The sequence below is a fragment of the Patella vulgata genome, chromosome 5, assembly GCF_932274485.2.
Source record: "Patella vulgata chromosome 5, xgPatVulg1.2, whole genome shotgun sequence".
NCBI lineage: Eukaryota > Metazoa > Mollusca > Gastropoda > Patellidae > Patella > Patella vulgata.
Window position 1 is genome coordinate 2799385 of NC_065883.2, and position 13640 is coordinate 2813024.

General features: G+C 36.4%; 1 protein-coding gene across 1 annotated transcript in view; it reads right to left on the minus strand.

Annotated features, from left to right (window-relative positions):
* LOC126821017 (protein PALS1) overlaps positions 1-3871 on the minus strand; it is an 86490-nt gene extending 82619 nt beyond the window's left edge. The window contains exons 1-2 of the mRNA XM_056101137.1: positions 3765-3871; positions 2459-2588 (exon numbers count right to left, since the gene is read on the minus strand). Coding sequence (XP_055957112.1) covers positions 2459-2588; positions 3765-3857 — 223 coding nt within the window. The 5' untranslated portion in view covers positions 3858-3871. The remainder of the gene's footprint in view (positions 1-2458; positions 2589-3764) is intronic.
* Positions 3872-13640: the final 9769 nt, after the last annotated feature.

Below are 13640 nucleotides of genomic sequence, written 5' to 3' on the forward strand. Positions count from 1 at the left end.
ACCTCGGTTTTTCGTCTCATCCGAAGGACTAGACAGGCCCTACGTCCTGCATCACTGACAAGGGGGAATCACGCCACAAAATCTGGTTGAATTTTCTCGGCCAATGCAGGGATCGAACACCCGACCTCCAGGCTAGTGAGCCAGCATCTTACCCACTTAGCCACGTGATCCCCTGTTCGCCTTATTTTAACTAAAATATAGCCCTTTATAAAACTTTTGTTGTATTAATGTATCAAATACATCAATGAGAAACTATGTGCAAAGTTTTGTCTTTCTGGATCAAAGATATTTCTCATAAACAATGATTGAAAGTTGCATAAATTTAAAGTTTTGTGTTTCTGGGTGAAAGATATTCCTCGTAAACATTGACTGAAAGTTGAATAAATCCTTAACTTACTTAAGTCTTGAGAATGCTTTGTGAAACCAGGACCTAGTCTTCAGGATCAGAAATTTTAAACTTTTATACCTAAATCAGTTTACTTGAGGAAGTGTGAAGAGCAACAAAATAAATACAGACAATATGGGGAGTAGGCCTACTGAGCTGTGTCTGGCCGGATGGGCTTTCATTCACTTGGATAATAGCTTCATAGTTCTAATAAGCACAAATCTTAAATGCAATCTAATGATGTTAAAATTACTGTCAAAAACCCTGCAAGAGCTAAATCTGCCTATTGTAAGTCTTTTTGAGGCCTTAAATGTTATATAAACTATTAATTAGACATTTATTAACATGACAAGACCATAATCAACTCTCAATGCCATCTGATGGGTATGATTTTCAACAGATTAGAATCCGATCTAGGGTTTAACAGCTGTTGATGATTAACCGTAAAAAAGTGAAATGATCAAGACTTTTTTTATTATTGTAACAACAAACAACGATGGCAATCAAGGCTACAGTGTCGTTAAAATGAGGATTTCTCGGCAAAGAGTGAAGTAATTTGTCTGAAATTTTCACCTTATTCCCTTTACATTATCTTTTTTTTAAAAACTAATATAGCAAGAACTGTCAGTTCTTTATTTAATCTTCCATAATACCGCTTTGATAAATAACATTTCAGTGATTTCACACCAATCATCTTATTTGTTTATTTATTTCAGGGATTATGTTCTCTAGGGCAAAGAGAAAGAAAACAGTTCAAAGTTTAATCATGCGGAGATAATTTCTATCTTTTGCCTACAGAATGAAGAGAATAAATATTATTATTATTTTAAACTCGGTATTAAATTGGCCCCAGTAATGCTATAACTACAGAATCAATACCCTGTCAAATTACATGTATTCTGGACAGACTTCAGATAAAATACCCAACTCATTATTAGATTATTGGCAAATGTAGCATGTTATACTGTCATTATTCCATTAGCAGTGAGAGGGAGAGAGAGAGAGAGAGAGAGAGAGAGAGAGACTTATCCTAACTAGGTATTAAGAGAAAGAAGGAGAAAAATGTCCACTAAACACGAAATAGGTAATTTAGGAACTAATACATCGTTATGCTTGTGTTCAGAGCTGTTTATAACTGTGATAAAGCGAAAGAGAGAGAGAAATGGGGTTTAACATCCACTCGACACAAACTAGGTCATTTTGGGACTAACACATGGATCAATTTTATTATAATAATTCGCAGTGGGAGGAAACAGGCGGACCCAGAGAAAACCCACGAGGTTGGACAGGCGACCCTACTCCTTGTCACGTACGTATGAATAGTTATACCTGTCTTCAGAAATGTTGTGTTCGACGTCTGCTTCCACCGAAGCTGATATGGCAGATTAGTTGTCTTATTTTCATTTATATTATCTTAGCCCACGCGCAGGAGTCTTTCTTGTAGGAGGAAACTGTAGTAAACCCACGAGGTTGAGAAGGCACCCCTAATCTCCAAGCCACATATGCTCACAGAGGGATCAAAATCACAACTGCAAGCCACAGGTGACTGGCAAGCTAGAGGTTGAAGCGTGTCACTCTAGACCACTAAGCCATCCCCCCCCCTTCAGAAATAAGAGAGAGAAATGGGGTTTAACGTCCACTTGACACAAACTAGGTCATTTCGGGACTAACATATGGTTTAATTTTATTTCAATAATTCGCTTGAGCAGTAGGAGGAAACCGGAGGACCTGGAGAAAACCCACGAGGTTGGACAGGCGACCCTACTCCTTGTCACGTACAACCGGGGAATCGAAACCATGCTAGTTGACTCAATGACAGGCCTTATGATACAGCACGCACGTGCTAACCATTCGGCCATCCAACCCCCTCCTTCAGAAATACTGGTATCATCAAGCCTGCATGAGTAGTTACACCTAGCTTTAGAAAAATCAACAAGCCTGTATAATCAGTTACACTTACCTTTAGAAATATCAACAAGCCTGTATAATCAGTTATACTTACCTTTAGAAATATCATCAAGTTTTACCTACCTTTAGAAATATCATCAAGCCCGTATATTCAGGTACACCTACCTTTAGAAATATCATCAATTCTGGGGTTAAAACCCTCATCAACCCCGCCCATCACAGAAAAACCAAATCTTCGTTCATGTCGTGTTAAATACATTGTCACATCCCATTCGTTAACAACAACATTTGGATCCTGTAAAACATCAAATATTGTAGATCATTATAGGGAGATACGGTGGCTAAGTGGGTAAGACGCTGCTTCGATCAATGCATAGGCCGAGAAAGTTATTCGGGATTTTCCGATGTGGTTTCCCCATTGTAAGTGGTGCAGGATGGAGGGCCTGACAAGGACAGCTGTCTAGTTGTTCGGGTCTGACGAAAAAGGAGGTTCCATTTATACATTGGTATGCACGTAAAAGATCCCTTGGCAGTTGGAATTTGATATAAGAGTAGGCCATAGTGCCACTGCCCGGGAAAAATTTCCCTAATAGCACACTGTATGGCATATGCCCATCTTCATTAGCCCAGTATAGGAGCAGAACAGTAGGACGTTAAACCCCATTTCAATTCATTTCTTTATATCATTGTTTAACATATTTTCATAATGACCAAAGTCCAGTCATGAAATTCATCTAAATCACCTCAAATGAAATGAAATGGGGGGGTTTAACGTCCCACTTTTCTGCACTGCCATAAGAATGAGCTATGAGATAAATTTTGTCTACTCTTTCTTGAATTTCAACTGCCAAGGGTTCTTTTAAGTTCACATGAACACGTACACAGGACCTCAGGTTGTTGTCCCATCCGAAGGACTAATACTTTTTTCTTTGTCTGGGTTTCCATCTTCACTAATGACTCTGCTTGAAAATTCTGAGTAACTCTCCTGGTCAGCATCGAACCAATCTGGTTAAAACACAGATCATATTTCGTTTCATTTTTTATAGTTCAAAATTTTGTTTTACTTGTTTTTACTGCACTAGGATAGGAGTTGTTATATTACCTGTGTTTTGGTTGAAGTGAGGGATAAACCAATGAAATGGCATAGGGTCAAAAGCCGCTTGTACAACCCCTGACGTGACCTTCCAGTACAACTTGTCAGATCTTCATCTAGTGTAGGCCATCAAAAGTATAAAATATAGATCTGTATTTTAATCAGATCGGGATCGAACATGTGATCTCCCATTTAGTGAGCAAGCCCATCATTCACTGTGCCACTGATCTCAATAATATACTAATTATTATCCTGATATAAAACTTAACACAAGGACCCACTTGATTATATTTATATGGATGCCATTTAATGACCAAGCGCACCATTCACTGTGCCACTAATTATTATCCTGGTATAAAACTTTACACAAGAACCCACCTGACTATATTTATATGGATGCCATTTTAATTTTCCAAGTTGATGCTCCAACTGGAATTCGTCAAATTCATTCATCTGGTTGAGATTTTTCATTGCATATATTTCCATTTTTATACTGACGACACCAAAATTCTGAAAAATATTTTTGATGACCATTATAAAATAACAATTGACTTCAGTAAGTTGGTTCTATAGCCAATTTTCTTCCTTCATTAAAATAACATAAATTTAATTTTAAACCCTTTTATCTTTTAGCCCTACTTCATTTCACCAATATATTATTAGAATGGCCTATAATGGGCTAAAAGAGAGAGGGAGAGAAATGGGGTTTAACGTCCCCTCAACACAAACTAGGTCATTTCGGGACTAACACATGGTTAAATTCTATTTCAATAATTCACCCTGAGAAAACCCATGAGGTTTGACAGACAACCCTATTCCTTGTCACATACAACCGGGGAATCAAAACCATGGCAGTCGACTCAATGACAGACCTTATGAGACTATGCGCACATGCTAACCATTCAGCCATCCAACCTCCCAGCAAGGGGAAACCACGCTCGAAAATTCTGATGAACTTTCTCCGCCAACACTGTGATTGAACCTACGACCTCCAGGGTAGCGAGTCGGCATCTTACTCGTTTAGCCACCGTGGCTCCCTGAGAGGATAAAACAGAAAAATATCTTTATCTGGCATAGAATCAGTGGAGGAGTGAAAGTAGGAGGTTTTAACTTACAATCTATAGTAAAGTATCCATTCAAATCTCCATATTCTTTACAAAGCCATCTTCTCCTTCAACAAAGCTTAAATCGGCTCCAGAAAATGTTTGATTACATTCCTGATTGACATCTACGAAAATATTCTTACTACAAGTCAACAAACAATAAAGTTCACATTAAAAACAAAACAAGAGAACACGTAATAATCCTTTAACTATATACTTGTACGCAGTAGTTCCACATGTAGGCCTTCCACGCACAGAACATTAGTTATAGGCCTTACACGCACAAAACACTAGTTATAGGCCTTACACGCACAAAACACTAGTTACAGGCCTTACACTTATACCACAACAACACTAGGCCTTATACCAAAATAACATTAGGCCATATACCACTAACAATGAAAAAACTTTATTTCATTCCTTCACCCATCCGTCCGTCTACAAAATATTAACACTAGGTTGACTATCCCAAACCTCCACAAAAAGCAGCGAGTATTAACCCTTCATCCATGTGTCAATGGACCTTTAACTATAATCCAGCGCACAGTAGTTTCACAAGAATAAACCAGCAACAAAGGGTCTGATATCACCCCCTGTGGAAGCAGAGACAAAGTTGACGTTAACCCTGATGAATGAACAAACCGTATTACACAATTGTCTAACAAACAGTAATTTAGATGGATCTACAACTGTGTCTCTGATATCACCCCCTGTGGAAGCTGAGATTAAGTTAAAGTTAACCCTGATGAATGAACAAACTGTATTCCACAATTGTCTAACAAATAGTTATGTAGATGGATCTACCACTGCGTCAGCGATAACACCATTGGTGGAAGCGAACGTTAATATCCTACAAACGAACAAACCGTATTCCACAATTGTCTAACAAATAGTAATGTAGGATCTACCACTTTGTCTGCAATATAAACCTTTGTGAAAGTGGACCTTCAGCGCCTTATACTTATACGACTTTCTCTGCAATATCACCCACGGCTGAAGTTGACGTCAAGTCTTACAAAAGAATGAATTGTATTCCACAAAACTACAACAAAGAGTAATTTAGATGGATCTACCACTTTGTTCAACCTCGGCTGAAGCAGACGTTAAGCCCAACAAACGAACATTTACCGTATTCCACAAATGAACAATAAGCAAGTACAAAGTCCCACTTGGTCTGCAATTTTACCCTCGGTTGAAGTGGATGTGCCAAACGATCAAACTAATTGTATACCACAAAGGTAGAATAATCAGTTATGTAGATGGATCCACCACTTGTCTTAGATATCACCCACGATTGAAATGGATGTTAAACCACAGTTACGTAGATGAATCCACCACTTGTCTGCGATGTCACGCTCGGTGGAGGTGGATTTTAAACCAAATGAGTGACCGAACCGTATACAACAGTTACGTAGATGAATCCACCACTTGTCTGCGATATAACCCTTGACTGAAATGGATGTTAAGCCAAATGAGTGACCGAACCGTACACCCCAGTTATGTAGATGGATCTACCACTAGTCTTCGATATCACCCTCGATTGAAGCAGACGTTAAGAAAAGTCCAACAAGCAAGTAGGCCTACAAATAGTAACGCAGGGCCTAACACCATAAACAACGAGTATTAATCTTGTATCCGTGCGTCGCTGAATCAACTGTAGAAAAACATCTCCACCATATATAATACGGTAATAATATCTTACTTCAGAATGTATCAAACTCCATCTTCACTAGCAACTCAATTCTAAAAAAAAAAAGGAAAAATATTCTAGTTAATGAAATGAAAAAGAAATCTCCCGTCAAAAGGCAAAACCTAGTAACTCACTTTTTTCTTATTTTGAGAAAACAAAGGAAAAAGTAATGAATGAATATTAAACCCCAACTCATCCATTGATTTGACTATTGAGTTACTAGGTTTTGCTGTGGTATACTAGGCAAATGAAGGAAGTTGCTAGGTTCTGTCATGGGTGTAACTGCTTACAAAATCATAAGATTGGAATATCTAGTACAAAAACAGGAAGCACATACTGTTCTGCTCCGACAGAGCTAATGAAGATGTATTTGAATCCACTAAATATCTGGTACTACATGTTGTTAAACATGCATTATGCGAGAGCAAAATCTGCTTATTACAAGTCTTTCTTTAGGCCTGAAATGTTTTCTAAATTATCAATTAGACATTAATTAACTTATCCAGACCATAATAAACTCTCGATGTCAAGTCTAGCCTTCGATGTTGGCTGGATTAGATTCCTATATGCCGCTAACGGCCGTTGATAATTAAATCAATAAAAGTGGATAATCGAGACTAAGCTGTTTATATTAATGATTTTAGTAACGATGACCAAGACTATGCCAAAATTTCACCCGCTTCTTTCTCGGCTCATAGTGGATCAATTTGACTGAAATTTTCAGCAAATTACCTTTACACTATCTAGTTTTTAACTATTATAGTGAGAACTGCCATCTCGTAATCTTATCTCCCATAATGTATCTTTAAGTTGTGACTGCAATTTTGTTAGGTCGACTAAAACTGATAGTTCCAGGTCTGTATTTACAGAAAAATTGCTGGGTTTTAATAAATGTTTGAACATACATTATGCAAGGGCTAATCAGCCTATTGCAGGTCTTTCTTTAGACATTCATTAACATGTAAAGACCTTAATCAACTCTCGATGCCATCTTACGTGTCGGATTTTCACTGGATTTGAATCTGATATGCTGTTCAAAGCCCACTGGTGATTAAATCAAAAAATGGATAATTGAGACTATGCTTCTTATCGTACCACCTTTAGTAATGATAACCGAGGCTAGGTTGAAAAATCAATCGCTAATTTCTTGGCTCAGAGTGGAGAAATTTGAGTGAAATTTTCAACATATTCCCTTTACATTATCTAGTTTTTAACTATTATAGCGAGAACTGCAAGCTCTTTATCTAATCTCTTATAATATATCTTTAAGATGTGACCTGCCGTTTTGTCAGGTCGACTAAAACTGATAAGATCCCGGCCTGTTTTGAGACAAATTGCTGGATTTTAATAAACATTGAATTGTAAAAAAAAAACAAAAAAAAAACAACAATTTATACAGAATGAAATCTTAAGCAGATCCCCCTCAAAATCTAATTACAAACAAATCACAGCAAAATTTATCTTTATTGCATAAAAAACTTTTCTTATATTCTGTGAAACATGTTTTTGATACTAGTTAAAAATTTACACAATTAAATGATTTACCTTTCATATAAGCAGATGAACACAACTACATATAAACATGTTACAGCCTAAATTGAAACCAGGAAAATTACCTCGACATGTTCTGTTGGTAAACACAGACTCATGTTATAGCCTAGACAGAAACCAGGTAAATTATCGCAAAATATTCTGTTGGTGAACACACATGTTAAATCTTAATTGTATAAATAACTTTTCTTGTATTCTATAAAACATTTTCTTCAATCCCATATATTACACACCAAGAGTCCTCGAGCCGTTTTCTTCAATCCCGTATTGTACACTTAAAGTCCTGGAGTCATGTTAAATCACAACAAACTTTCTTTTTGTTGTTTATGTACCTTTCATATTCAGACCCACACAACCACTTACGGACATGTTACAACTTATATTAGATTAAATTCTACTTACAAACAAACCAACATGTTGTTGTATACAATAAACAAGCACCTGTTAGTGAATATATACCTATATATATAGTTTAAATAGGTTTTCTTGTATAAATTATTTGATTTAAACAAACCAACATGTTGTTGTATACTATATACAAGCACCTGTTAGTGAATATACACCTATATATATAGTTTAAATAGGTTTTCTTGTATAAATTATTTGATTTAAACAAACCAACATGTTTTATACTATGCAAGCACCTGTTAGTGAATATACACCAATATCAAACTGTCTTTATATTGTTTAAATAGGTTTTCTTGTATGTTGGTACTAAAATATAACTGATGATAAATTATTTCATTTAAACTATAACCTGTTTATAAGCCAGTATTCTTTAGAAGAAAAACAAATTTCAATATTATATTATACACCAACTTAAAAATATACACAATTAAATCATTACCTTTAATAACTTACTTACAAACATGTTGTATACTAATTATATCAGGTAAATTATCTACCTGTTGATGAATACAGACATCGTGGGTTTTCTCTGGGTCCTTCATTTTCCTCCCACTGCTAAAGACCCCTACGCGCAAGCGAATTATTGAAATAAAATTGAACCATATGTTAGTCCCGAAATGACCTAGTTTGTGTAGTGTGGACCTTAAAACCCATCTCTTTCTCTCTCCTCAAACTCTATAGACAATGTGAATTGTAGCAATAATAATCTCTCTCCCTCTCAAAAAAACAATTTTCAATATTATACCCCACCAATAAATGATTACCTTTAATATAAGCCAGTGCATATTGTATAGTAAATTCTGTGATATAGAACAAGTACCTGCTAGTGAATATAGACCAGTGTATATAAAGTTGGGTGATATATTTAAGGACATGAGACAGTAATTTGATCATGTTTGTTGTTAATGAGATAAAGATAGTCAAAGTTTATCTTTTAACATGATACAGAGATAGTATACTAAACATTTTATATCTTTATTTACTTATCTAGTACAATGACCATTTTAACAAGTACCAGTAAAGAACAGTAACAATGTCTAGTTGTTTGAATGGGACGATAAAGATAGTTGAAGTTCATCTATAAACATAATATACTAAACATTTTATATCTTTATATGTATTTACTCATCTAGTACACTGACCATTTTAACAGTAAGGAACTGTAACAGTGTCTAGTCGTTTGGATGGGATGACAAAGACAAAGATAGTTTATCTATTAACATGGTACACTGACTTACTTGTCTCATACACTGACTATTTTAACAGTTGGAATTCAACAAAAGAATAGGTTGTAGCGCTACTGTCTGGGCAAAATGTTCCTCCTAGCACACTGCACTGACCTGACCAAGAGATTATAAAAATCATGATACAAGGATTGTATATAGACCTAAACATTTTGTATCTTTATAATTTATTTATCCAGTACACTGATCATTTTAAGAAGTATGAGTGGTGCGGGATGGAGGGTCTGCTCAGGAACAGTATCTATATAGTTGTTTGGATGAGATGACAAACAGAGAGAGAGAGGGAGAGAGAGAGAGTTTAACTTCACTCACACATTGTAATGTATTTTACAGCCAGTGGGTTACATAAAAACTGTGGTTGATCAATATTATTAAAACAGGTAGGGGATCACGTGGCTAAGTGGGTAAGGCGCTGGCTCGCTAGGCTGGAGGTCGGGTGTTCGATCCCTGCATTGGCCGAGAAAGTTCATCTCGATTTTCCGGCCTGGTTTCCCCTTGTCAGTGATGCAGAACGGAGGGCCTGACAAGGACAGCTGCCTAGTTGTTCGGATGGGACGAAAAACCGAGGTCCCGTGTACACATTGGCGTGCACGTAAAAGATCCCTTGGCAGTTGGAATTCGATATAAGAGTAGGCTTTAACCTCCACTTGACACAAACTAGGTCATTTTGGGACTAACATATGGTTCAATATTATTTCAATAATTCGCTTGCGCGTAGGGATCTTTAGCAGTGGGAGGAAACCGGAGGACCCAGAGAAAACCCACAAGGTTGGACAGGCGACCCTACTCCATTTCAGGGAATCGAAACCATGCCATTTGATCAATAACACACTTATGATACAGCGCGCACATGCTAACCATTCGGCCATCCAAACCCCCACACTCATTAAGGAGGTTGTTGTTTACAACTGCATCAGCATCACTCTTGTTCACTCATACTCCCATACATACACACTTCTCTTTATATTTTTGTTTATCTATAGCTCAGGTTAATTGGTTTCCCATTAATAGTGTTAATACATTTATCTTTATAAATAATAGGATTCTCCTTTTTTAATCCCTGTAAGAGTTTCTGTTGTGTAGGTTTTGTTTAAATGGCCCCTAACCAAAGGTGTTAAGATTTAATTGTATTTGATTCTTATTTTTGTTGCATATTCTGTATATACAGTGCAGGAGTAAGGCTCTGCTGGCCCTAAGGCACATTTTGATAGGTGGCCTGAAAATACAGATATGTTGGGCTCATTGACAAAAGGAATTAAGTTAAATTTAGCAACAGAAAATTTATTACAAACAAATTCAGAACATTGACAGTACTGTATTTACTATAAGTAGCCTACATATTCCCATTCACTGCCTAGCTAGATTACGACAAACGCGTAGATGAAGAAGGATGCAATTTATTTACATAAAAATAAAGGCAAGCATTTTTGTCACCACCTGATAATTATCAAAAAAGTTTTACTTTATTATTTTTGTGGCCTGGATTTTTGGCTGGCCCTAGGCACGTGCCTTATTTGCCTTATGGTTAATCCAGCACTGTGTATATATTTGCCTACTATTCACATACCTGTACATCATTTGCTTGATAAAGACGAGAGGGGATCCTCGTCAAAACGTCGCTTAGTATTAAACTCAGTAATTGTGTATCCATAAAATTGTACCTTGTGTTAAGACTGTAAGAGCCAAACTACTTTACCTTTATTAGCTTGATAACAACTCTTCGAAACGTCGCCTTAAAATACACTAGTACCTGTTCTCCATGTACCTGTTTTACTTGTTTATCCATAGAATGATTTTCATAATAATATCTAATAATATCTAAAATTAACCCTGATTTTACAATAAAATCTAAAACTAACCTTGATTGTACATACTACAGTAAGAGAGCAGATAAAGAGTTTAGCCACAATTGTATTTTACAATAAAAGAAAATTCTAGGCAAACTGCATATCAATCAATGAACAATTGTAGATTGATAATATTATAAAAGATATAATAATGATTGATTATTCCACCTTTATAAGAATCATGCACCTGTTGGCTATTACAAGCTGTTAACTCACCTATTCTTATTTATAAATGGCACTGACTTAAACAGGCATTATGAAAAATTAGAGAAAAAGGTCAAAAATAGATAATGAAAATTGAATATGTATTGAATATTCAGTCAAATTACGTTTATTTTGAGCGAGTTTATGAATGGGCAGTTGAAAAAATCAGATGAAAAATGCACAATTATGACTGAAATTTTTAACTCAGAAAATATATATTTATGCAGTAGCGGATCAAGAAGCTGAGATTAAGAGGGGGATACAAATCTAGGGCACCATCCATAATCCCATCGACAGTGAATGTCAACAAAATATTGGCTATAGTACACTGAACGCCCCAGTAGAACATAGATAGATCGTATTGCCTATATATAGTTGTTCGCGGCTCGTTATTTTGCCTGTTTTATTCGAGTTGACATAAAGTTCATGTCATATATGATTGTTACTGAATTTGTTATTAAATTTTTGTGAACCTTAGGGGCAGTGGCTATAACACTGAGCAGCCTGAAGGGGGGAGTGGTCTCCCCCTGAGAATATTCTGTCAGATTTTGATCAATAATTCAAGCAGAACAATGAAATCTGATGTTTGACTTCAGGGGCTGTTTTCAACTTCAGGGGCTGTTTTCAAATTTTTCTCTTAAAATCTGAAAGCAAAAACGTTAATTTGCTACCCCGTAAAGTAAGTAGATCTAATGAATTTATAAATAAAATTCTGTTGTTGACATTTTCAACAAGACAAAATTGACAAACTCTGCCTACCTGAGATCAAGATGAAAGAATTTATCATAAAAATAATACACAGTAAAGATATAAAAACGTTACCCTTTGACATCATTGCACTTACTCATAGACTAACAATTAAATAACAACCAAGAAATCCGAAATGTCTCCAATGACAACTTTCTGACACAACTTCAATAACACCGCCATCTTGACTTGCCAGATTGAACCACGTGCCTTATGTCCTCACGTGACTTGCAGATTCCCAACTTCAAACTCAAATATTCAAATGTTCGAAAAGAAAAAAAAAGATACCGTAGATATTGCCGAACTTTTTTTTAGTATTTGAAATATGAATGTATTGAATTACATTAATCTAAGACTTTGCGCCAACATGAACACCTAGGTCCCGGTTTCACGAAACATTCTCGAACTTAAATATACCGGTACATTGCCAATTGCTATTGCTCTGGTCTATCTTTAGATTTAACTATTATAGTGAGAACTTCCAGCTCTTTATCTCATCTCCAATAATGTATCTTTAAGCCTGAGACTGTTTTGTGAAACTGGTGTATTTGATAGATTACAACAACAAAAGTTTTATAAAGGGCTATATTTTAGTTAAAATAATTAGGCAAACAATTTTGAGTAAATTCTTAACTTAAGGCTGAGAATGCTTTGTGAAACTATTAGGACCTGATCTTTAAAGAATTTGTGGCGGGTGTTGCACACGGGGCTAAGTGAATGGAATTGCAGTTTTTGCGCCACGCTCAACTGGAAAAAACACATTGTTTCTGCAGGAATAATAACAGGGGAGATTCCAGGGTGGAGACAATGTCAAGTTTGGTGTGAGATCTGGGAATCACCCCAGAAGTATATAAAACGGAAGCCCCGGGACAATATTTCTGCCCATTTAGGTCCATGTATAGCACTATAGAGAAGAGTGAGACCAAAACGACAGCCCAGAAAATCTTTCTCTAGCGCACTCTGAACAATGAACATTTTGGAACTATGATCGGCAACTTCTTTTTTCGGAAGGGGGGAGGGGTCAAATCATTTGTTGGAGGGAAACTACACCCCTTGTCCCGACTGGCTATGAGTGTGCCAAAAGTATGTGGGCCAATTAACTTCTTTAGAGACCCCTAGCCCAGCACACTCTTCTCCATCTATCCCTTGGTGGTGGTGTTGAGAATACAGATTGACTAACCATCACCAGACATCTTTATGGACATCAAAATGTTTGCTCACCATTAAATTTTTAATTGTCTCAGAAGGGAGTATCTGATGATGACCATCTGAAGTTCAGAGTGTCTTGCCATCGTCAGATGTTTGTCACCATCGTTCGGTGGTGATATATCTTGATTGTGGTATCTTAAAGGGCTATAGAAGACGGGCATACGCCATTCAGTGTGCTATAAGGGACATGTTTCCCGGACAGGGGCACTACGTCCTATTCTTATATTGAATTCCAACTTGTGTACCCAGGA